The sequence below is a fragment of the Psammomys obesus genome, unplaced genomic scaffold, assembly GCF_907164565.1.
Source record: "Psammomys obesus unplaced genomic scaffold, mPsaObe1.curated_primary_1811, whole genome shotgun sequence".
Classification (NCBI taxonomy): domain Eukaryota; kingdom Metazoa; phylum Chordata; class Mammalia; order Rodentia; family Muridae; genus Psammomys; species Psammomys obesus.
The window spans coordinates 15,938,114-15,964,467 of NW_026596131.1; the positions used below are offsets into that span (position 1 = coordinate 15,938,114).

The 26,354-nt window shown below is 49.7% G+C and overlaps 1 protein-coding gene across 2 annotated transcripts; it reads right to left on the reverse strand.

Moving 5' to 3' along the window:
* Positions 1-26,251, reverse strand: Ogfod3 (2-oxoglutarate and iron dependent oxygenase domain containing 3). 2 transcript variants are annotated; one of them, XM_055592592.1, is made up of 10 exons: positions 26,044-26,115; positions 25,191-25,241; positions 24,485-24,702; positions 22,405-22,480; positions 21,568-21,610; positions 19,333-19,397; positions 18,811-18,867; positions 16,852-17,005; positions 7,494-7,617; positions 1-368 (listed from the first exon to the last, which is right to left on the reverse strand). In XM_055592592.1, the coding sequence occupies exons 3-10, from the start codon at positions 24,618-24,620 to the stop codon at positions 232-234; spliced, it is 792 nt and encodes a 263-aa protein (XP_055448567.1). In that variant the 5' UTR covers positions 24,621-24,702; positions 25,191-25,241; positions 26,044-26,115; the 3' UTR covers positions 1-231. The 2 variants fall into 2 exon arrangements, with proteins under 2 accessions (XP_055448567.1, XP_055448566.1); XM_055592591.1 differs by lacking the exon at positions 25,191-25,241 and having other exon boundaries at positions 26,044-26,251.
* Between the last annotated feature and the right edge of the window lie 103 nt (positions 26,252-26,354).

Consider the following 26,354-nt stretch of genomic DNA (forward strand, 5'->3'; position numbering starts at 1 on the left):
GAGGCTTCTGCCTTGATTTATTCACAGATGAAAACATTAAAATATCAGCAAGTCAAAATGTAGGCTCATTCATAAGGCACTGTGTACAGCAGCAATGGGCTGGAAGAGGAGGGGTGAGCGCAGCAGCGCACACTCAGCTGGCTTAGGAGCGCCTTCACTGACAGGGCTGCGGCACACTAGGGTGTCGTCAACAGGCTTCTAGACAGGGTACTCAGGACCCAACCCAGCTGGCTACGTGAGTACTGGATCCTCGATGCCGTGGTCGGGGTTGCAGGTGAACGCGATGGTGATGGCATAACGCGTGCCCCAGAGGACCTTCTCCACTCGGTGCAGGTTCTCAGAGCCTGAGGTAAAGAATGAGACGCGACCTGGAGGGAGAGGAAAGAGACATGACCTCCGGGCCGCACTTAACTTACAGGACGAACACAGCAGTAAACATGACAGCACTGGACAAGATGGAGGGACCCTGAGGCCTGTCTGCTGTCACAAAGGCCAGAGGAGCAGAAAGCAGAACCAGCAGCACTGGCTGCATTGATCCAGTTCTTCCTGGCCATGGGGACTCTGTACAGCAGGGAGGACAGAGGCTTGCTAGCGGCCTTCTAGGTCTGACAGGCGGGAAATAAAAGTGATCAGGTCCTGGAGAGACAGTTCAGCAGTTCCGAGTGCTGGCTGCTCTTCCAGAGGCCCTGGGTTTGACTGACAGCGTCCATGTGGCAGCTCACGACCAGCTCTCACCCCAGCTCTAAGGACTCTGATGCCCTTTCTGACTTCCTTAGGCCCTGTACACGGTCTACACACATACATGCAGACAAAACATCCGTACACAAAACAGAAATAAAAACTTTAAATAAAAATACGAATCATGGAGGATGATAACGTCCTAGCAGCCCAGAGATGCATGTCAAAGCAGATGGCCTGTGAAGACAGAAACAGCCCCTCCCACACAGCATCAGGGCCACGCAGGGCGCGATGCCCTGTCTCGGGAGTCAGCCCAAGAACGCTTACTTGTCTGAACATCTAGCTCGTACTGGGGGTGCCTACTGCTCAGGGCTGTGCTCAGCTCTGTGAACTGGAGGGGCACTGGGACTCAGGGACACAGCACCCACACGCAGCTCCTCCGAATGCTCCATGACAACTCTGTTTCTCTTCGGGCCACTCAGTTCTTCCTGCTGGGACTTCCTAAGCCCTCAGAATGGGAGCGAAGTCCATCTGCCCTGCACTGCGTCCTAGCGGGAGGCTTACCCAACCCGGAGAAAGCAGAGCAGGGAAACCCGTGTGAGAAGCCATGGCGGCACTGTGTAAGAATGGCCAGGCTTTCCAGGGCAAGTGGAGTCACAGTGTTCTGAGCTCATGCATTTTCAAGAACATTTGTCCTTGTTTCTTCGTTGTCAATTAAACCTGAGATGTAAAAACAAGCAGCCTAACATTAATGTAGAGTAGGGCTCCTCCTTCATGACTGACAGTTCTGTGTGGCAATATTCAGTAAGAGCAGGGTTCCCACAGGCCCCAAGATTCCTGTACATCTTACCAAAGCCATAGCACAGAGGAATGTACAATGGAGGACAACAGTGGATCCTGAGCTTGGGATGATAAGAACATATTCAAATTATCAGGTTCACAAGAGATTCACATCGGGATTTAAAAAACAAAACAAAACAAAACAAATAACAACAACAAAAAACTAAACTAAAAGAATCAATGCTCCCAGCACTCGGGAGGCGGAGTCATGTAGATCTCTATGAGTTCGAGGCCAGCCTGGTCTACAAAGGGAGTCCAGAACAGCCAAGACTACATAGTGAGATCTTATCTTTAATAAAAAGAAAGAAAGAAAAATGAAGAAGGTATTTTAATCCACTTTACCCCACTCTCTCTGTCTCTTTCATGCTTCTTGGCCGTGTGATATCCTTTACCCAGATACTGTAGTGTAACAGGCACTTGGTGGCTCGTTTTGCTAAGAAGGCTGTTCTCCTCCCTTAGACCCAGGGCTACTAAAAGCAGGACGCAAGCCTGGCAAGCCTCCCCTTTGTGTCAGCCTCCTGCCTGACTCTGTAGGATGCTGATCCCTGAGGGCTGCCGCTGACTGTCCCATCCCTCCTTAGGTTATCAGTGCAGAAATATCATTGTCCTAGACACGCAGCCACCTTTATCACTGGAGTCTTGCAGGGCAGACCATCTGAAGATGAGGGTAATTATCCACACAGGTGAGAGTACAGCCTGGAGCAGAGGTGACGGCTGAAACACTTTCCTACCACCCTCAAGAACCAGAACAGCAAAAATCATTAACCATAACCTTACGACTGCTTAATTATGCATACTCTTTCCCCTGGACCAAAGCCCATGTTAGTACTTCAAAGATGAACTTGAGGTCAATAGTCCCCTCTATTTGCTGTTTAAATCCCTTTACCCTGCTTAAAAAAATAAACAACAAACAAACAACAACAGAACATTTCACTGGGATGTAGCTCAGCTGGTGGAGTGCTTGCCTAGCATGTATAAAGCCCTGGGTTTGATTCTGTCCACCAAATTAACTGGGCATGGTGGTGAATATCTGTAATGCCATCACTTGAGAGGGGAGCAGAGACAGAAGGATCAGTTCAAAGTCACCAGCCTGAGGTATTCTGAGATACCTGAGAATCTATTTCCAAAAGGGGTTAAGAGATGGCTCAGCAGTTATGAGCACTTGCTGCTCTTGGAGAGGACCTGGGTGCAATTTCCAGCACCTACAGCACACTTATACCTCCTGGGGATCTGGTGCCCTCTTCTGACATCTGTGAACACTGCACGCATACAGGCACATACAACACACAAGCTAACACACACATACAACAAAAAGAAATCTTTCACAAACATTTTAGGCTCTGAAGTTCCCAGTCAGCCTGGGCTACAGAGTAAAATCCTCAAAGCAAAACAGAACAATCAGCAAGCAGCGAGGTCCAGGGGAGCAGCTCAGATCCCAGTGCCTGCCTTGTATCCACGAGAACCTGGGCTTCTCCCCAGCACCACTGAGGGGATAAAGTAAGATGAAGACACACTCAGAAACATCGCTGAAGCCTCTTTGCCGCAGGCTGATGGGGATGCTGCCCCTGGAAACTATCCAGAGAGGGGTGGGAGTACTGGAGAGGAGGTGCAGGCAGAGGGCGGGGTGGGGGGAGGGAAACGGTGCACACTCTCCTGCTAATCCCGAGAGGGAACAAATCATTCTAAGAGAGGGAAAGTAACTTAGTAATAAGCTATGGTGTTAATTTCTCACACATCTGAGTAAAGTAAAGGAAAACACAAGTTACAGAAGCACTTACAGGAGTGGGGGGTGGAAGTGGGCAAGCTTTATTTATTTTGCTTTAATTACTCCAGATTCAATGCAAAGCAGAATTTCTGCAGAAATTAACAAGTGGACTCTAAAATTTGTTTGGATATGAAGAATAAGGACTAACCACCCATTTCCCAGCTTATAAAGCTGTAGTCGTTGAGACGCTGCAGCAGTCACAGAGGGCATGTTGCTTGCTGGACAGAGTGCAGGATCCAGAGCCAGAAGCTAAGGGCATGTTCTATGGATAATGACAAAAGCTTCAAAGGCCACTTGATGGGTAAAACGGTCTCGTCAACAAATGATGTAGAAACATCTGGAAACCATATATAACGAGAGAACACTGGCCCCTACCTCACCCCACATGTCAATATTACTTCAACAGGAACCAGAGCATAAACATAAAAGCCATAAAGAAAAGTCTCTACAAGTAAACACAAAACAGTCCCTATGATCTTAAGGTGGCAACTGTTCTCAGGCATTATATTAAAGCGTGAACACTAAAAGAAAAGGACCAGCAAGTGTGACTTCTTAAGAGCTTCAGCTTTGATTTCCTTCAAGAGATGAGGAAACGAAGCCAGGCGTGGCAGTGCACAACTGTAATCCCAGCACTTGGTAAGTGATGGCAGAAGGATCAGGGGTTCAAGGCCAGCCTCATGAGACTGTCTCAAACAGACAAACAAAAAGAGAGAGGGGTGGGAGGAAAAGGAGGAGAGAGAGAGAGGGCAGAGAGTGTAAGCCAGAGACAGCCCATGCGGTGATGCTGCCTGCCTGCCCAACACAAGTCCATGTGGACAGCACCAGCGGTGGAGAACACAGCTGAGGGCACATGGCTAGAGCACCCTCCTCCTGTGCCCTGGCTGAAGCTGCAATCAGGTGGCTGGGACAGCCAGCTGGCATAAGGAGACCCAACCTCACACAGTGAACAGGGATCTCCACAGCTGCAGACTGCAGCCCCTGCCTTGTGAGGGAAAAATACTGTCACCACTTTCCTCACTGTTACCAGTCTCACACCATGACGGTGGAACACTGACAGGGCTAGTGCAGGCTTCAGGCTTCATTTAACGAACTCCACTTAACTCCTTCAGCTCAAAAGTCCCTGTCTTTGAAATGACACAAGAGGCCTTGGGGTCACAAAGTGGTAGGGCCCTTATCAGTGGAATCAAAACAGCCCAGAGCAGAGACAAGGACAGACTGACAAGGACAAACAGGCACATTCTCAGCTCAGGGGGCTGCATGACACCACTGTCCTTGGGAAGCACTGTCTGATGGCCACCTATTTCCCTAAAGCAGGCCTGAACTTGGGAACTGAGAAACTGAATCACAACATGACCTAGGTCTCTAGAACCCTGCATGTCTCAATGCAGGGGACACTTGACTGGCTTTCAGTCCATGAAGTTCTTGGAACCCTAAGAGATGGCCTGAGGGAGATGGCCTGAGGGAAATGGCCTGAGGTTGCAGCACAGGGTAGGAGCGAAGACTGACTGACCACACCTTACCCATTCTGGAGAAAGGACTGAGGACAGCCTGCTGACCCAGGTTGTGGGCCCCGTCACAGAGTCTAGCCAGCGGCATGATTTACAGCCCGGCCCAGGCCCAAGTGGAGTAAGCCCAACCTTTGGGGGCAAGAGTTCAAGAGTTACAAGGGTTGGGGTATCAGTCATGCCCTCCTAACCACCATCCAATAAATACCTGGTTAGAGGTACTGTGTGTGTGTGTGTGTGTGTGTGTGTGTGCGCGCGCACACACACACACACGCTCATGCCCATGTGCATGTGTGTTGTAGACTGCTCTGCCCGGCTCACCAGGACCCTTGAGATACACAATGAACTTTGGGTGTGTGGGAGTGAATGGCTTTGCTAAGTTCTGAGCGCCAGGCTGGGCATACGGAGAGGAACAGACACCCAAAGAACCTGCTGGAAGCCCAGGAAGAAGTCCTGGTCCTGACTACGGGGAATTCAGGAATGCTAGTATTTATGACGTTAAAGATCTGATCTTTCTACAGTTTAAGTTTCAAATCAGCTCTTAAAAGGAGGTGCTAGGTACAAGGAAGCGACACTGGCAATGTGCTTCACCTTCCTCACCTCAGCAGATGAAGCCAGGGGTGACATATTCCGTCAGCCTTTACTTCCACCTGGGAGCAGGCTGGGTCCTGACCCACAAACAGGCCTAGACAGCTCTCACAGTCCCAAAACAGGTCTTCTGTCCCAGGAGAGATCCCTGTTCCCACCCAGGAGCCCTACATGCTACGTTGCAACATCTTGCGGTGGTCTAAACCAGAATGGTCCCCACAGGCTAACAGCTCTGACTGCTTGGGCAGCAGGAGGATTAGGAGGTGTGGCCTTTTGGAGGAAGTGTGTCACTAAGGGTGGGCTTCTTGGGGTTATAAGAGCCTAAGCCAGGCCCAGGGCCTTTCTTGCTGCTGCCTGAGAATCGAGACGTGAACCTCTCAGCTCCTTCTCCAGCACCATGTCCCCCTGTATGCAGCCATATTCCCGCCATGATGACAATGGACTGCACCTCCGAAACTGTGAGCCAGGCCCAGTTACAACTCTTTCCTTTGTAAGAGTTGCCATGGTCATGGTGTCTCTTCATAGCAATAGAACAGTGACTAGGACATGTCCCCACAGCTCATATCAACTCCCCTGCAGCAGCCAGCTCTCATGCCAGTCTCTTCGGTTCCAATGTACAGGTGGCCATGGCAATTTGGGCCCTGGCTATCTAGGAAACAGCACTTTTTCCTGGAACCACGCTGCACTCAATCTGGGCCATGGCCTGGTGTAGGCACTCTGTTGTTAGGCCCCAAATCCATCAATAGAGGTTCCCACCACACTGCCTGCGCCCCTGAGCCCCAACTGCCTACCAGATGTGGACATGGCCTGTCTCATACTCAGCGCCAGCCAAGCCATTTTCAGGGGTTGGAGAGGTGGCTCAGCAGTTATGAACACATTGTTCTTGAGGAGAACAGAGAACCCAAGACCAGCACCCAGCACCAAGGTCAGGCCGCTTACAACTGCCTGTTACTCTGGTTGCAGAGAATCTGATGCCCTCTTCTGGCCTTTACAGGCCTGTACTCCCGTGCACAACCCATATTCACACATACACACAAACACCAAACAGCAAACACCACTGCAGCGACTTGTTGGAGCCTTAGCCCAAAAGGCCCTTCTGAATCACTGTGTGGTCAGCCTTGCTGCTCTGAGGGAGCTGTCAATAAGCAGAGGCGTAACAGGAGGACCTTAGCTTGTGAGGGTGACAGTGTGGCCGACAGGTGGAACACGGTGCATGGGGCATGCCGGCGCGATGGCCGATTGTGTCTCTGCATGTCGGCTGGGTCTTGGCCAAGGGCAGAGGCTGCATCTCAGGAAGGTGGGCCACCCATTCCTGCACTTTCCCGTACGGACCTGGGGCCAAAGACTCATCACCTGTCTATCAGATCTGGACTCAGTTTCCACCTCCTACTCAGACCTAGACTCAGTTTCTACCTCCCCACCAGGCTTTATCCCTGACTAGGACCTGGGCTCAGGCTCCAACTCTTCCTGGACCTGGGCTCAGGCTCTCCAGAGGTTAGAAAGGAAGGGACGTTTGTCTGCTCCCTAGGGAGAACCACACAGCACGGTGCTGGGCTCTGGATCTTGAGGCCACCCAGGGAGATGAGCTCTGAGGCAGACCCACAGTGCCAGGGAGGACACAGCGGAGTGTGGCACAGCATCGCTAATGCTGCCCTGGGACCATCATTTAATCTCTCTCATCTCTGTTGTCTTTACAGGGCCTCTTGCATGCTAGAAAAGCAGCCAGCACTGTGGGGCCCCCAGCCAGCATTGCTCACTCTTACATTGCCATTACCTTCAAAAAAGGTACTGAGCAGGAGCATGCAACAGAGGCTGGTGAGACCCAGCACAGCAGCGCGACACCCCGAGGAGCCTGGCTCTGCCAGTCAGCTGCAGTGACACTGGGCAACTGAGTGGCAACGCTGGCCTCAGGGCGTCATAACCAGCAGGTGCACTTAGACAGAACCAAGCCCAGAAGATGGAGAACAAGTGTTCTACAAATGTAGTATTGCCTGGAGGAAGAGCCCCCTCACCCACCTGTGTGTGTGTGTGTACCTGCCTGTAAGCACACACACGTCACCAGGATGGACTGGAGGCCTGTACTGCACACCCCAGGCGAACCCCAGCCTGAGTCCTACCAGCTCTGGGCTCCACTGTCTTGTTGGAGCCCTCCTCCATGAACACAAAGCGTCCTCCACCAAAGTCCTCTAAGTAGTCCGACAGGTAGAGCAGCGAAGTGTAGTCAAAGGAGCCATAGGTCACCTGTGGGGGAAGCATAAGGGCCACACTTCTCAATTCTCATGGGAAAGAGGCTCTTTAAAGACAGTACTATTACTTATGTGTAAGTGTCTGCATATGCCATGTGTATTAAGGAGCACAGGGAGGCCGGAAGAGGGTATCAGATCCTTCGGATCTGACTTTATAGGCTGTGAGCCATCCATGTGGGCCCTCTATACAAGATAGCCAGTGCTCTTCGCGCCATCTCTCCAGCCCCAGAATGAGGCTTTTGGACTCAGCTATGCTCCAACAAAGTGCACAGTGGGTGAGCACAGGACAGAAGCTGGCTCCTCCCCTGAGCACAGCAATGTAAACGGGCTGCTGTAGAGAAGAGCACGTACATCATGCTCAGCTACCGGCAGTCCCAAACTTTCCGTAACTTAGGACAAAATACACACAGGAGGAGGTCTGCTTTCAACTTTTTCCAGGCACTGTCAGCAGCACTGAGCACGCTCACCTTGCTGTGCGGCCATCCCTACCTTCTAGCCTGGCCCCTGCAACTTCCCCAACTGGATGTCTGTCATAGTGACCTTAACTCCCCACCTGGTCCCTGGCACCCACCATTTTTGTTCTCTTTGAGAATGTGGCATCTCTGGGGTCCTTCCAGGAGGCTCCGGCAGCTGTGTGACAGCATGCTCCCCTGGGAGCGGGAACAAGCTTACTGATGCTCGCCCACGTTTCCGGCCATCACTCCCGGGGCACACGTGGTACACAGCCTCACCTTGGGGGCTGTGGGACGGGAGGAGGAAGAGGCAGTGCTGCTTGGACAGCACCATGGGCAGAGAAGAGCCTGCTCCTCACCCGTCAGTGCGGGCTCTGCTTCCACACGAGCTTCCTGAGGCCTTGGAGCCCTCTCCACTGGAGATGACACCAGCCCCAGAATGAGGAGGTTTGTGTCCAGGATGCCCACAGCTGGTGCTGAGGGCAGGAGGAGCTTCCCTTGTGTCCTGTACAGACAGTTGTAAGAGCTGCAGCCTGGAGCTCCTGCCGGCTCACCCTGGTCGTTTGCCTCCATCCTCCTGCTCCTGCACACCCTACAAAATCTCCCACACCAGTTCTTACTCAGGCTTTGCTCTGGTGATCCCAAATTAAGACAGCTATCAAGAGAGCAGAGCCACTGAATATAGGAAAAACTACATCAGAGTCTATAGTCAAGAACGTAGCAGAAAATCTGTTTTACATCCATGTGACATGAGTGTGGAAAACCCTATTGCAGCAACTCAAAACATGACCTCAACTCCATATTGAGTCTGAAGACAGTCTGTATTAAATGAGACGCTGCCCCAAAGAAAACGACACAAAACAAAAATACACACCCAGGGTGGGGGCAGTTTAGGAGAGCGCTCAGGGTAGCAGCACTTGCTTTGCCAGTATGAGAATCTGAATCAAACCCCTAGTACTCACATAAAACACGGACATAGCTCTGCACAGGCATCACACTGCAGCACTGCTGGGGCGGGAGTACCCCGAAAACCCCCGCAACAAACGCTCCTAACACTGACCTCTAGGAGAATGGTCACCGAGGCAGGAGCCATCATGCAGTTGTTAGAACACGCCTGGAAGGCCTATGAGATGCACTGATACCGCCCTGCAAGAACTGCAGGGCTTTGACTCAGACAAAATCAGTTTGTTATATGCTCTGTTACTTACAAAATTCCCAGAACTAGAGTCATCAAAAATCGTTTTTGATGCAATTGCAGAAAACTGTGATTGGGGGCTGACAAGATGGCTCAGTAGGCAAAGGCTGGTAACAGAATCCACATGACAGAGAGAACCGATTCCTGCAAGTTGCTACCTGACTTCTACACATATACCACGAGACACAGCATACACACACATCCCAAATAAATACAATGGAATAATTTCTTTAAACAGCTAAGAAAACTGGGAGATAGAGAGATAGTACAGTAGTTAAGAACACTAGCTGATCTTCCAGAGAACCAAGGTTCAAGTCCCAGAAGCCATATGGTGGCTCAAAGCTATTTAAAACTCCAGTGCACCATTTTCTGGCCTCTGTGGGTACACATGTGGTATGTAAAAAGAACTTCTTTCTATTCTCCTGTTTCAGTTGTTGTCTGGGAGGCTTACTGCCTCCATCTGCTAACCAAGGCCTACTCCTGGCAGGTTCTGGCCTCTGTACAATCTAACCTAGGCTGATAATGTTTTCAGCCTCTGAGACTTGCTGCTGAATAAGCACACCCTTTCTAGTTCTTACTAAGTTCTGTGCTGGCTGGTTCAACTCATCTGTTCTGGCTCAAACTCCTCTCCCGGCTGACTTATTCAATCTGGCTTCTCTCTCGGCCCCCAGGATTGCTCTGCTTGGCTTCAAACCAACTCTAGTAATCTGCTCTAATCTGGCTCCTTCTCATTCTCTGGTTCGTTCTGCCTTCAACCCCTCTCTGTAAAGCTGCCTGCTCTTTCTCTCTGCATTGCCCATTTCCCTTTCCTCTCTCTTCTTGTGAGAGTTGGGTATATCCTATTCTGTCAAATCTTTCTCTGATTCATCACTTTTTCTGCCACTCAATTAAAAAGAACTTTCAAACATGGGTGCTTCCTTCTACAAACTGACTTTACCTTCATTGAGATTACAGGCGTGTACCACCATGCCTGGACCTAAGCTTTTCTTTACCTGGAAAGCAGCTCTATCCCAGCAAGCTCTATACCAGGCTGGCCATGAACTCAGATCCACCTGCCTCTGTCTCTTGGATTAAAGGCGTGTTTGTACTCTAGGCAGATCACACAGACCTAGAAGGTCTTTGGATGTGATCTCTTGCCAAAACAATCATGTTCCGAATTAACATTCCTCTACAGTGGTACAAAGACATACATGCAGGTAAAACACCCATCCACATACAATAAAATAAATTAATTTTAAAAAAGAAAACATGAGAACAGAAGAGAGAATTGAGAAAGTCACATATGAACTTACAGGTAAGTGGTAATTGTATGAGTGATTCCCCCAGATTGGTGGGGAAAACCACAGATGACTTTAAAAATGGCCTCAGAGCAATTGACCTTTACATGAAAAAATGATAGACCTCTGCCATCATTAGACATGAAAACATTTACTTATCATAATTCAAAATGTATGAGCTAGAATGTAAAAAGAAAAAATTAGTAATATCAAGACTTTGTAATCTTAGCATACAGGAGGAGGATCATTTTGTAAGTTCAAGGACAGCCTGGGCTACACATTGAGTTTCAGGCCAGCCTAGACTATAGAGTAGGAGTTTGTCTGAGAAACAGAGAGGAAGAGAGGAAAGGTGGTATGGAGAGAGAGAAAGAGAGAAGCCTAAAGGAAAAGGGTGGTTTATTTTATTTATTTATTTATTTTTGGTTGGTTGGTATGGTGGTTTTTTGTTTGTTTTTGTTGTGTTTTGCTTTTTTCCACACAGGGATTTTCTGTGTAGCCTTGGCTCTCCTGGAACTTACTTTGTAGACCAGACTAGCCTTGAATTCACAGAGATCCACCTGCCCCTGCCTCCTGAATCCTAGAACTGAAGGCATGTGCCATCACCACCCAGCTAAGAGAATGTTTTAAAAACCTCCTCAGGTCAGTAGAATTTCTACTCTGTATTTCAGAACAGCGCTTCATTCGTCATTATATGCTCATACACCCAAGAAACTGATCCCCACACAGGGAAGCACGTGCCCTTCTGCTCCCCGCAGCAAGAGCTGTGGTAGCCCAAGACTGGACACGAATATTTGGTGACTGTGAAGGAAATGTGACGCAGTCACAGTAAAATATTGTTTACTGTTAAATGTAACAGATTAAAATCTGTGCAGTAACCCAAAGGAGACTGTTGCTAGAAAGAAGGGTGCTGGAGAGCATAGTGGTCAGCAGACACTCAGGCCAGCACGGTGGCTCTGTGGGTGAAGGTGCCTAAGGGCAAGCCTGCTGCTCCAGCTCAGTCACCTGAGCCCAGGAAGAGGAAGAGGAAAATCAATTTCACAAAGTTGTCCTCGACCTCCACACATGGCCTTACACATACCATGTACATACGTGCACGCACACACATACATGCACGCACGCACAATAATGATAAATATTTTTAAGATTTTATTTGAAGGATATTTCAGTACCTAAATATCTACTTCCACTAAAAACAATGAAAAGAATAAGGCGACTCTGTGGATAAAGTCTGAGTTCAGTCCCTGGAACTTGTAGAAAGACAGAAGGGAAGAACCAACTCTACAAAGTTATCCTCTGAACCTTGCACACTCACCATGGTTTTCCCCTCCAGTAATAACAAATTAGATTAAGTTTAAAAAGCCAGCACTACAGTATAACCTGCTGATCGCACTGTTGTGCAGATCAGGCTTCAAGATCAAGTTTGCCATAAATTACTTAACAAGAAAGCAAACTTCAAAAAATGTGATTCTCAACAAATGACAAAACAGTATTTTATGCATTTGTTTTTGCATAAAAGTAGTTGGAGATGCCGAGGAGCCGTGGCACACACCTTTAATCTCAGCACTCTGGAGGCAGAAGCAGGCAGATCTTTGTGAGTTTGAGGCCAGCCTGGTCTACAGAGCAACCAGGTTCCAGGACAGCCAGGGCTACATAGAGAAACCCTGTCTTGAAAAACCAAAAAAGGTTGTTGGAGAAATCTGGCCTTTGTGCTAATTTTGGGAAGTGAGGGTCTCAGGGAAGGGTGTTCTTGTCTTCTTTTCAAGCTTGAATCTTGGAGGGTGCATCACTAGTCAAACAACCAAACTGAAAATGAAGCACACTGGCTAGAAGTCATGTGCCAAGGTATCTTGCAGAACACGGTGGCAGTCACCCAAATTTCCACCTCGCTGTTTCACTGAAACATTTTTTTCCTCCAAGACAAGGTCTCACTACGTAAACCAGACTGGCCAAGGCAAATATCTGATTAGGAAAGGCTAGCCTCCCATGCTGCTTTCGTTCCCTGACAGAATTCAGTCCTGGGCCATGGGGAGCTTAGCAGATTTCAAGTCACTGCAATAACCACAATTTTCCAGGCAGAGACAGAAACTTCACAGCTCAACAGAAACTGAAGAAAGCCAGACACGCTGGTACTAGCCTATGATGCCACCATTCCAATCACCATGTCAGTCTCAGCTGTACAGAAAGTTTAAGGCTAGCCTGGACTATACAAAGACCCAATCTCAAAACAAACAATAAATAAACAGACAAATAGAATTCTTCAGTCTGAAAACTGCTCTGGATTAGATCTCAGCTAAAGGGGGAAGGAGCACAGTCAGGTGAATAATGTACACCTGGAGGACCCGGGACTAGGGAAATGGAGCCTTGGGAACACGCCTAGAGCTCTGATACTGTCATCGGGTCCCATGAAAAAAAAGAAAAAATGGTGCAGAAAAACATTAAAGGAATGGCCCCAAACTCTCCAAATGCAGTACCTAAGCCCACATTCTACCACTAAGCAGTAGCCAAGCACCAGAAAAGTCATTTTAAAGCTTTCAAAAAGCATTTAAAGTTTCATATAGGGGTCTGAGAGATGGCGCAGTGGTTAAGAGTGCTTGCTGCTCTTGTCGAAAACCTGAGTTTGGTTTTCCAGCAACCACATCGGGCATGGTAACACATGCTTGTAATCCCAGCACTCAGGAGGCAGAGGCAGGCAGATCTCTCTGAGTTTGAGGCCAGCCTGGTTTATAAAGAGTCCAGGACAGCCAGGGCTACACAGAGAAACCCTGTCTCCAAAACAAAACGAAACGAAACCAAAACTGGCCAGGTGGTGGTGGTGCACACCTTTAGTTCCAGCACTCTGGAGGCTGAGGCAGGCAGACCTCGGTGAGGTCTACATAGTTTCAGGATAGATAGCCAGGGCTACATAGAGACCCTGTCTCAAAAACAAAACACCAACACACACACACACATGTGCGCGCGCGCGCACGTGTTCTTGCCAAATCGTCACTACAGGGGCTTGGAAAGTGGCTCACAGGTAAAGGTGTCTGCTAACAAGTCAAAAGATCAGAGTTCAGTTCCTGGGACCCACTTGGCAGAAGGCACAAACAGACTCCAGCAGGTTTCCTCCCATGTACACACAAGCACTGTGGAATGTGCTTGCACAAACATATACACACTCTCAGAATAAATGTAATTAAATGTATAGTATTAAAAAGCTTCACTACAAAGGAATTGTCCCTAGAGTCTAGAGAAATCTTTTTTTAAAGATTTGTTTTATTTCGTGAGTGTTTGTGCATCTGAGTGCAGGCACCCACTCGGCTAGAGATGTCAGATCCCCTGAAACCCCCGTTTCAGGTACTGTAAGACGCTTAATGTGGGTGCTGGGAGTTAAGTCAGTTCCTTTGTGATATCGGTAAGTGCTCTTCACTGAGACATCGCTTTAGCCTCAGTGGAGCATTCTCACTGTGTGACACTAGGCAAGTGACTTGACCTCTCTGAGCCTCAGTTCCCTCCTCTGCAAGAACAGGATGACAGACCAGGCCTTGGTGGTGCATGCCTTTAATCACAGCATTTGAGAGGCAGAGACAGGTGGATCTCTATGAGTTCAAGACCAGCCTGGTCTACATAGTGAGTTGCAGGCCAACCAGGGCTGCACAGTACAGCCTTGTCTCAAAAAGGAGAAAAGAGACTGAGAGCGTGTTTTCTTAGGCTGGTTATGGTTAGTTCAGGAACTGGATGAGCAAAGCAAGATGCTGTAGGTGGGGAAGCTGTAGCTCCCCCTGGAGGGTGTCACAAGCAGAGCTGGTCCCGTCGGACAGAGATGGAAACAGTGGCACAGCAGCCGTGACCACCACCAGGCTTGAAGCACACAGTGGAGTACAGGGCATGACTAGCGGTTAGACAGACGTCTCCCCAGTTGTCAGTTCTACGATGGGGCCTGCAGACATACACTCACTCAGGGCCCCTCAGTCCTTATTTCATGAAATACAAAGCAGGAGGGGCAAGCCCCTCCCAGAAGCATGCCAGCCATGCCAGCCATGTCTGAGCAGCTGCGGAGGCTCCCCAGAACACACTGCAGGTGGTGGGTGCTACAAGGGGCTCCCCGTGCCCTGTGCTGCAGGCGGAAGAGGAAAGTGCCTGCCACATGCAGAGCTGTTTTCAAGGGATGTCAGAGAGAACACTCACAAAGCGACATCTAGCTAATAAGGGTGAGTGAGCTGTGCCACAAGGACAGTGGTGTGAAGTGTGCACAGATTCCCAGTCACTTGAGAACAACTGGAAGCCTGATGAATCATTCAAGCGGTGAGTCTGTGGTAAGAGACAAGAATAATGAGACTCCAAGGTCCAGCTGCAAGCACTGAGCAACGACGGCTCTTCTGAGCCACCCTAGATTCCCCACCGCCTGCATCCCGAGTGAAAGGCAGACTCCAGTGACTGACTGGTCAGCCCTGCTTGCCACTGTGGAACAGGGGTAGGCCCAATACCTCAGCAAGCACAGACCTGCTCTTCCCTGCTGCTTCCGCTCCAACCAGTCCTTAAACCAGTCCTCTCCTGGGTGGAATGTCCAGTAGTGAGCAGCAGGTCCTCAGAGGTAAGCAGGCCAGTGAGGTATGGAAGAATATTGCTGAAACTCTACAGGTCAAGATGCAAGGCTCATGTTTGTGGATGTCAGTCTCTGTTGCTGGATCTAGCTGGACCCAAGAGCTGAGTGCTCCCCAACCCAGCATCAGGCCCCGAGGCTAACACCAAAGTAATGTGAACACCAACAGGGATGACTACCAGCTTCAGCTGTGAAGCTCAGGCCAAAGACAGTGAAGACAAACCACGTCAAACATCCGAAGACTCAGGCAGAGCAAGCAGCACCAGGAAGCGTGCAAGGACCCCACCCTGTTCTGACTACGTGAACACTTCAACCCACCCTCACACATCGCAAAGGACCCTCGAAACCACACAGTGGCCAGTTACCACGCTCAAAGAAAAGGGTGGGGGCAGGCAGGTTACTGCACAGAAGGGCGACACTTCACGCTCTCGCTCTCCTGGTGTGTGGCAGCCACCTGGCACTGTGTGGTGGGGAAGGGCCCTCACAGTACAGGGAGAGAGACCCTCACAGAGAAGGTTCATGTTGGTGACTGGGTGTAACTGGCTGGCAGGAGCTGAGAAATCTCAGCAGGTTGAACCAACTACTTAGAGAACAAAGAGGGTGAGAAGTGAAGGGCTCCTCATTTTTGCTCTGATTTACATTTCTCATTGGCTGACACCCCAGGACCAACTGGACTACCTGCAAAATAACTGTACCCACTTTCCGATAAACATCACAGAGTCTGATGGTTAAAACGGCTCATGAAGTATGCCTTACAGGACCTACATACAAATAAAGAGACCTCTAAGGAAGAGGGTTGTTTGCTTTTCTGTTGTGTTGACGCAGCACCACGTAGCCCTCACTGGGCTCCAGCTCTCTATGTAGCTGAAGGTGATCTTGAACTCCTGGCCCTCTGCTTCCATCTCCCAAGTGCTGGGGACACAGGTATGGGCCATCCTGTCTAGTCTGTGTGATGCTGGGTATTGATTCCAGGACCTTGTGCATGCCAGGCAGGACTATCAACTGGGTCCCATCTCCAGCATGAACGTTTTATTTCTAGCAGCGCTCCCTTCTCAACAACAAGACTGTTGCTAAAATGGACTCTTCTTCAAGGACAAAATTCTGTGGATAAGAAAAAGTATGCCAGCGCAAACTTCCCCTGATATGTAAACCCAGCTGCCGTTCAGAATCCCAGAACACATTCCCAGTGACGGATGAGGCACTCAGTGTGTTCCCTTCCTAATGGCCACGCCCAGGCTCCTCAGGTGCGCCTTGTCTTCTGAGCTCATCAGTAAACTTTCTAACTCTGCTTCCTCTAACTTATCCTGATTCCCTCCTGGGGCAGACAGTGAGCCCTCATGGTTTTCCTGCTGCTCGCGACAAGTTCTCAGGAAGGGGACAAAGAAAACTCGCTGTGATGGAGAAGATACCCTGTGGGAACAGAGACCTGGGCCAGAGAAGCAGCGGAAGGGACCTTCTGTTTACACAGCCCAATCACAAGGTTGTACGTGAATTTGGGAGCAAGTACAGAACAGAGGACACTGCAGGCCCGCTGCTCCACAGCGGCCACCTCGCCTTCTGTTCCAGCTCTTGACACCCATGAAACAAATTCTACTTCCTCAACGCATCACCTCATTTACAGCGCTCCCAGGACATCAGGAAGGAGAGTCGCTAACAGAAACGCTGTAGAGCGGATGACTGGAGCTCTGGTCCCAGACAAGAGCAAGAACCACTTGCCAAGGCTCACCTTGTCCACGTGTGCATGCCAGTACTCATCGTGGGCCGTCTGGGCTTCCGTGCTGTTTATTCGTGAGAAGAACGTGGGCTTTGTCAGATACAGCAAGGAGGCACTGATGCCAAAAGCTTTGGCAATGGTGAGCTGGACCTTCTGCCGAATGTCCCTGAAAAGGACACAATGCATCAGTCTGATATTCTTTAAGTTTTAATCATTCCAAATGCTTTATAGAGTGAAACTGGTTGGGATATTCTTTTCACTTTTCCTCCTAATTGTAAAACTCCACTTAACTTTTTGTCTTGTTTTTTTTCTTTTTGTTTTCTTTCAAGACAGAGTTTCATCTGTGTAGCCCTGACTGTCCTGGACTCCCTTTGTAGATCAGGCTGGCCTCAAACTCACAGAGATCCATCTGCCTCTGCCTCCTAAAGTGCTGGAATTACAAGTGTGCACCACTGTACCGGCTTTCCACTTAACTCTTAAACCCAACCACATACAGCGGACATTTGGATAAAATCAGTATTCAGTGGCTTCCACCTTTAATTCTCTTGTATATCACCTGCACTTAGCAGTGTCTGTACGGAGCATCGCTGTGGCTGGTAACGGTCTTCAAGACTGCTATTGCAATAGTCACCTTGCTGTCCCCCACAAGCACAAATTTCATGTTCCATCTGAGCTGACTCTTACATTGGTTGTCCAGGTCAGTGTGGAGGGAGACGCAGAAAGAGCTCTCTGTATGTAGTTCTAGGACGTTTGTGTCTATGGTGCTCAAGAACATTTTGTTTTCCTGTCACACTAGGTGTGTGTGTGTGTGTGAATATATATATAATATTTTATTTATATATATTATATATTTTATATACATTATTATATAATAATATATTATGTATATAAATTAGATACATATTATATATATATTATATATTAGGTATAGATAAGGCATATATATTATATATATTAGGTATACATTAGGTATATAGATGTATAGATATATTAGGCATATAGATATATTGGGTATATATATAAATTTTGGAACTTACAAATGTCAAACGGTCACAGAACACTTTCTATTTAAGTCAGCGTGCGCATACTGGGAATAAACATAAAGAAGAAAATAAGACTAGCGAGGGGTAGGAGCACAGCTGGTCAGCTGGAGACCGCCGTAGGCCCAGAGCCTTGAGGATATCATAGAGTGGCGCTGTATGCGAGGTGGGACTCTTGAAGGTGGCTGCCGATGCACGCCCGAGGCAGGGCCTTCAAGAAGGATGTGTGCCGCGTGCTTCAAGTGGCACCTCACTGCTGCCAGAGGCGGGTCACCCCAGCCCTTCACTGCTCTCTGGACCCGCAGCCTAGGCTTTGTTTAGAAGCTGTTTCCCTGGGGACACAGTGAAGGCCAAATATCAGCTCTGCCTTCAGGCAGCATGGCTGATGGTGAGATGGTCTTCTGACCATCGGAGATGGGTGGGCATGGGCTACAAAGGGCAGCAGGAACTCGGTGCTCTGATGGCAAGTTAAGGTCTTGGTTAGTTAAACACCACCTAGTGGGTGATAAAACCACATAAAATCAACAGACACATGCTCACACACGGTTACAGGTAAAGCCTGGGACTCTGCACAAGATCAGAGCGCTGTGCCAATGCCCATTCTGGGGAGTGACATCATATTGGAGTTAGGCTCTATTAGTGCAGGACTAACTAAATACATAGTGTATGGGCCCTCCCGGACTAGAATGCACAGCTTACTCATCTTTAAAGAAAAGCTTTCATTTTAAAAATTCCCCAGACAGGCAAGCTGCCTCTGGGTGAGACCTGTGCAAGAATCACGTGACAGGTGCTGGGCTGTGAGCAAGCCGGGCTCTGTCTGTTTCCACAGGTCTTGAGCCTGGCACAGGTGTGACTGGCCTGGCCTGATGGGATAGGACATCACAGAGCTGACCTCTGCCCCCTTTGCTTGTCTAGCTCTTCATCCCCTTACCTATATAAGCGGAAGTCCTCCTCAGAGAAGATATTTTGTATTTTATCCCCAAAGTATCTGTGAAGTAATAAGTAGCGTTAGCAGGCATAGCATGTTACTAGTCTTTTCCTTACTTTTTGTTGTTGTTGTTTTTTTTTTAAAACAAAAACAAAAAACAGGGTCTCTATAGTATAGCTGATATTCAACTTGGGTTCAGATTATGGGGAACCACACCCAGCCTCCTTGTTTTATTTGATCCGTCTTTCCTCAAGCTAACCAGCAAGTCTCCTAAAGTAGAGCGGTCACGTCATCTGAGAGTTAACCATTTCTACAGTAACAACTGTGTCACAGAGAAGGAAGACGGGACAGAAGTGTGGAGAGAAGAGGAGAAAGGGAAGGAGGCAATCAGCCCCTGACCGAGGATGACACTGAGGCTGAGGACTGTCTTGGGTCTCTCCAGCCCTCGAGGACCATCACAGCTCCCTGAAGCCCATGCAGCCACCAGACACCCACCTGCATCCTACCTCTTCCTCTTCCTCTCACCTGTACAGGTTCACAAAGTGCTTCCCAACAGACAGGGCCCCAGAGTGCAAGTCCAGAATAGACGCCTGAAGAAGACAGACGTGTATGAAATGAGTGACGGTCACCTTAACAGCCAGAGCTGAGCCCCAGTTAACACAATCCACTGTGTAAACACTCTATCTCAGACTTCTCTGTTTGTCTGTTTGTTTGAGATAGGGTTTCTCTGTGTAGCCTTGGCTGTCCTGGACTCACTCTGTAGACTAGGCTGGCCTCAAACTCACAGAGATCCGCCTGCCTCCACCTACCTGAGTGCTGGGACTAAAGACATGCAGCACCACACCAGGCTGACCTCTGACTTTTTAAAAGCCTGACTTGTGCTTTGTCTGCCTGGACAGATATGTCTCTCTCTGTTGACACATCTGGGAATGCTTATAGTGAGTCACAGCCCACCCCATTGATCCCCTCTTTCCTTCCCTCTCCTAGGTCTGTAAAGGTAAAAATTACACACCCAATTTTGTCCATGAGTGGAGCATCCAGTGTGACTATTTTATACGTAAGTGCACACTTCTGCGTCTACACCGATCAGCACCCTTTTGTGACCCCTCTCTGCTCGCTGTCTCCGTCTGGCCCCAGCCTGGGTATCTGAAGCTCTGCTTCCTGTAGGAGGCTGCCTGTGTTCTGCTGAGGCGGAGGAGTGCAGATAGACGTGTGATGAGCTTCTCTCCCGTGGCTTAACTCACGCTGTTTATCTCAGCCATCACTGAGGCTCTACTGAACGGACGTGTCAAGCCTGCTGGCCTAGCCCCGCCATGGCCACAGTTGCGTGTGAGCACATTCTTGGGCTCCCGGTCAAATACTTCACATAGAATCACTTATCAGTAACTCTCGAGGAACTGCCAACATGTTTCTGACCCTAACTGCCCACCTCTGAGTCTTTCCCTGTGTCCCAGGAAGAAAGCTGCCACCAATATGGACAGTTTTACCCCATGCACGGCCAGCAGTAACAGACAGCACACCTTTTTCCTATAGTACCTTAGCTAAGGTGTGGACACAACACGGGCTTACTGTTTTCTGAACTTAAAGGTGTCAAGCCTATTACATGGGCACTCTCAAGGATGCTGAAGGAGTAAGAGACAAGTCACTCGCTGATAGTCCTTTGGCAAATATCTCCCTGAACTCAACTGAACAACATAAAAAGAACTCCATTTTCAGAACTCTAAAGAGTTATAGGTGAAGTCATGCAGAAAGATCAAACAGAAAAAGTTTGAAATCATAGCAAAGTCTGAAATTCAACTTTCCCAAAGACATCAGCTCTGGAGACGACAGTGCAAAGCAATTGCCAAAATACACATTCTCTCACACCAAGCAGTGACCAGGTGAGAATCCACATTGACACAAAGGTCCCAGGGATGGCCACCCAACTGTCTATTCACAGAGGTGTGGCTAGCCCAGTTTACTCCTACGCTGCACCAAGACAGAAGGAGGGCTTTCAGCGGCATGAGTTCATCCTCCCATCTCCGAGGCTAGAAGTGCCGAGGCAGGCAGCACTCCTTGGCCCAAGCTCTATGGCATGGTCCTTGCTTGTCTCCAGTATCTGTGCCCCAGGCTTTCTTTGGTTTGTGGCATATCACCCTGCGTTCCACCTCTATCCACACACAGGCCTTTTCCTCTCTTTAGGTTTCCCTTTGGCTCTCTCTAATACGTACACCTGTCCTTGGTCTTGGGACCCCTGATAACAACTGTCCCTCAATTATAACTAAAAGATCCCACTTCCAAATCATATCACAGATTCCAGGTGGACACACCACCTGGTCCTTGTATGATCTACCCTTGTGCAAAGGACTACAGGCTTCTGCGGGCTGCTGCTGTGGGATCCATTTGATCATCTGAAGGAGCTTTGCCTTTCCCAGCAGCCACCTGGCCACCAGGCTCCTCCCTCCCTCGTCCCACCTCTCCCCACCCTCCCTGTCCCTATCCAGGGTGTCTAAAGAGACAGTGACCTGAAGCCAGGCAGCCCATTACAACCTGAAAAGATGGCCGTGAGTGAATACATACTCTTCGAGAGAGGGATATATTTTGTGCGCAGTAGGCGGAAGGAACACTAGCCACTGTCTAAGAAACATCAAGGACATAGCAGCCCATGCCTCTGGTAGAGAACTGAGGGGACCTTGTCTGTCTAACACTTTCCCCTTCCCTTCAAGGAGAGAAAACTTAAAATGTATCAAGAAAATGAGAACAGGAACCATGCCAACTCACCCCTCCATCCGATCCACCTAGGGAGAGCCCCTTCTCTGCTATTCTGTTGGGGGGAACAATTTTAAACCAGAATTTAGTTGACAGCATTATCCATAAACATCTAGGCAGAACATCAATCAGTATAATACTGTCTAATTTATATGTTTTATGTGTTTAACATTTATAGTGTAAACAATCATGGAAACGCTCAACTAGAACTTTCGAAGCTGAGGATCAGCATCCTCTTGCTACCAACACATGATCTGCTTGGAAACCACTGGCCTAATTCCTGATGATAGCAAAGGCTCCTCTTAGTTTGTCTGTGGTCTGACAGCTCCCCAGTAGATGGGGATTTTGGTAATCACAGCACAGACTGAAAAAGAGCAATACCAGCCCAGAGAGGACCACCCTACTGAAGAGCAAGCGGCTTTGACAAGGCCACCCAGCAACACTAACCCATCAGTAAAGGTGAGTAATCCTCGGCTATGGTAGAGACAGAGGATCAGGGTGGAAAGCAGGACACAGAGGACAGGCTCCCTTTGGGCACTGTAGTAGGACATGAGGATGGAGGAGAATGGGACCCAAGGGCCAAATGAAGAGCCACATACTGAGTCTGAACAGCTGGTCAGAAAACTAAAATTTTCTTTTTAAGCTATTGTTTTTAAAATCCCCACAAAGAAAACTCCAGCACTGGCTGCTCTGAGCTAGCATTTATGAGCCACAGAGAGATAAAACAATTACCTATTGAGGATGGTCTACAGAACTATGAGAGTTCTCTCAGCTCTGCTGTCAGCCCAGCTCACTCCCGTTAGCCCAGTTCATGGTTGCCCCAAGCAAAGCACAGAGAGGCATGGGTACCTGCGAATTTGCTCCGCCTCCTCCCTGGTGATCACCACGTCAGTAACACCTCTGCCACACTTCCTGGGGGTGCAGCCTGAAGGGTGACAGCCAAGCAGAAATCTTCACTTCCAAAGTCTGCCCCAAGATCATGGCTGAGCTAGTAAAGCCCTCCACCATGACTAGGGACCAGTTCAGCTAACACACCTAGTTAAAAGTCAACTTCAGATAAAAGTGGTAACACTTTACTGTGCCCTGTGCAAAACCTCCAAGTTCACATCTCCTTCCCACCCCAGACACTGCATTGACATTTTGGTTTGCTTTGTCTTGTCAGAAACATGCTCACTATGTAGTTCAGGCTGCCTCAAATTCAAGAACTTCCTGCCTTAGCCTCTGAGTTGTGAGAATACACGCCTGTGCTATTCCACTAACAGTCTGGCAACATTCCATACCCTGCTTGCTGGTTTGAACACTCTTAAACACCCACTGCAAAGTTCTGGCACAGCCCAAAATGAACCTGCTGTTCTGGTCACCATCCCTGCCTGCCAAACTCATTTCTGCATCTGCTTCCACCCTGGTGTCATGCAGACACTGAGAGGCAGTCAGAAGCAGCTTAGATGGGGAGAGGGTGAGCATGATGGCATTTAGGGTGGTGGAGAGGTGGCCAGGATGGAGAAGAGCATCAGAGGCAAGCTCAGCAAACAACCAGTGCCTGTACTCTGGCAGCGAAGGGTTGTTCCCTCGCCGCGTGAGCTGGGCGATGCCTTTACTGAGGAGATGGGGCTTTACGCTCTGGGCATCTTCCTGTAAGATACACTGGCTGTTACACTGCCATTTATAGTTGTGTGTGTGTGTGCGTGCACGTGTAAAAGTGTGTGTGTGCAGGTTGAAAATTAGGACGTCTGAAGCCTCCACCCACACACCTGACACATTTATTTCACTGACTGCTGAAGAAGAGATGCTGTGCTCTCTGTCCTGGCCACCGGTTCACAGAACACTCCCCTTACATCGCATGGCTGAGTTTCTCTGCATCACAACAGTGCCCCTTTGTGGAAGAACATGCTATCTTCTCTCCATTCAAGTCCAAAACATTACTTAAAAAAAAAGTCCTTAGAGAGCCAGGCCCAATGCTACATTTGAGAAACAGAATGAAGCTGGATGTACGGAATGTTCAGGAAAACAGCATCCAGGAGGTTTGTGCCCAACCCCCAGTCTCTGGGGTGCACTCTCCAGGGCCCTGACTGTCCTCACCTGGCCCTGCCTCCCTGACACTGTGCCTCCCCCTCTATTTCCCCTGCACCCAAACACCAGGTCTCCAGCTTATAGCCAGCAGGCTGCTCCTTCCTGCCTCAGCCAATGCTATCAGCAGAGCTGCAGGGCTCTGACCTCGAGTGACATTCTTGTCACCACATTTTCTGGGTGTTCTTTATCAACACCTTTGGTCACCCACTTACCCTCAACTCCCTGGACCTCTTCTTAAAACATCTCTAATTTTATGTGTGGACAGACGACACATATAGAGGTCAGAGGACTACTGACAGGAGTTGGTTCTCTTCTACCATATGGGCTCAGGATATTGAACTCCTGTCATCTGGCTTGCTGTTAGGTACTTTTAACTGCCAAGCCATCTTGCTGACCCTTCTCATCTTCCTATCCCATTACTTCTCTGCAGGCAGCCTCTGGACACAGAAGCTTGCTGAGATGCTGCCTACACCTGAGTGGGCCTGGAGAGGTGGCTCAGCACTTATAAACACTTGTTTTTCCAGGGGGCCTGGATTTAGTTCCTTGACTAGCAGCTCACAATGGCCTGTAACTCCACCTTCTGGAGATGCAACTTCTTCTTCTGCAGGCACCTACATTCATAGGCACACTCTTACACACACACACACACACACACACACACACACACACACCACAGTGACAAAAATGAAACATTGCCTTTTGCTACAACTGGAGTCAGCTGATAATTATACAGGTGGGCAAGACAAACTTTCCTTTCCCAAGTAGGCAAGCCCACGCCTGTTTGGAGAGTAAAGATGTTGCAGGGTCGGCCTCCAAGTCCCTACCAGTCAGTCTTTATCGAGAAGCCTGTGGCACATACCTTCAAACCTTCGGTGACCATCATAGTCCTCAGAGCAGGGAACCTCAATGAATCTGCCTTCCAGCACCTCACCACGACGGGCTACAACTTCAGCAACATCATCCTCGACCTGAAGACTATTCCAGAGCAGGAACATGACCACAGCAAGGCTGACCGCAAGGGCCACAGTCCTTAGGCATGGTGTCTGTGCTTCCCGAGGCAGCGAGTCCTTCTTGGTGCTGAGAACAGAGAACAAAGCCTCTGGGTGCAGCTGTCACACTAAGCATGCCAATCAGAACCACAAGATGTTCACACTGGATGGCACGAGCCATGGGCAGTGACCTCTGATCACGATGATTGACTCCCGTCAATCCTGAGATGCTGCAGGTACTTGTGGGCTGACTACGAAGCAGGTGGTGGGAAATGGGGCATTTACTTCCATCCACAACCCAACAAAGTGTATCAGGATGCCCACATGCACCCCCCCCCCCCCCCGAGGAACTTCTCAGGCAGAGTGTGGCCTTGTCTTTTCTGACCAGGCAGGGCTGAACATGTGAATCAATGGGCAAAAAAAACATGGGCTGACCATAGCTGCTTTCTACCCAGCCCACAGAGCTCCTGTTTGGAGGGTTGCTTGGAATGTGAGTCTTTAATCACACTCACACATCCCTGTATGATTGTCCCATCCCAAGCATGTAAGAACACATGTGTACTTGAACCAACTTACAAGAATCGTATCCACTTAAATCACAGGGCCAGAAAGAGCACAGAAGAATGTCTGAAATGATATGTGAGTTAAGACGTCTCAATACCCAGGTCTATGTTTATCCAAACAGTCCCGGATGACGCTGTATCTGTGTCTCTACACATCTGTGTGTATAACTGGGATATCTGAGCTCTGCTGTCCGGAAAAGGTCGCGCAGAATTGCCAGTTAAGTCCCTGTCCCTAAAGGCTCCATCCCTTAGTTAACAATTCAGGGGCAGGTTAGACAGAGGCTCACAAGGCCGGGTTCGGACAGGTGAGGTGTGAAAGGTTATCAGCAGAGTTGGGGGGTGATGGTGCATACAGAGCAGAATGGAGTCATAAAGGCTCAGAAATGGTCCCTAGCGAGAAAGGCCTGCTCAGGTGACTGGACGCAGATCGACTCCCAGGAGAAGCTCCCTGAGAGTAGGACCTCTGCGCAGAGCTCGGAGGCGGACAACCACGTGGACTTCTCGCTACCGGAGGGATGCGGCAAAATACTCCCACCAGGCCACGCCCCCAGCGCGTCAGGCCCCCACTACTTCCACGCCCTTTGTTCAAATCCTGCCATATAACATCGCAATAGGGCTGGTCTCGCCCCACAGCTCCAGGCAAGAACCGACCCAGACCCAAGCGCCCCGCACGTCCCCTCAGCTTTACCGCGTCCCGCTGTCAAGCTCCACCTCCGGAATGGCCACACCCCGCTCGGCCTCAGACTCCGCGGTCATGACCACGCCCAGCCCCGTCAGGCCCCGCCCCGGAATGGCCACGCCCACACGACGGCAGCCAGGCCCCGCCCGCTAGCGCGCGGCCTCCAGGTCCCTACGGTCCTCGCTACCTGTTCGCGCGCCGGCGCTCGGCTGCTCTGCTCCCCTCGGGGACTCTGGGTGGTCCCCTCCGCTGAGGCGCCATCGGGCCGGGCCGCCGCGGAGCCAGGCGGAACACAGAGCCTGCAGGCGCCGGGCAACAGTCGCGACAGCGCTCGCCAAGCGGGCACGGTGTGGAGACGCGGGAGCGACGCGCTCGGCCGTCGGCCGGCTCGCGGCCAGGCGTGAGCAATCGGAGGCCGAGCGAGGGCGGGGTGGGGGAGCGGGGAGGCGGGGCCTTCCCCTCTCTTGGCGCCTCTCCCCTGGACGCCTTCTCCAGTTG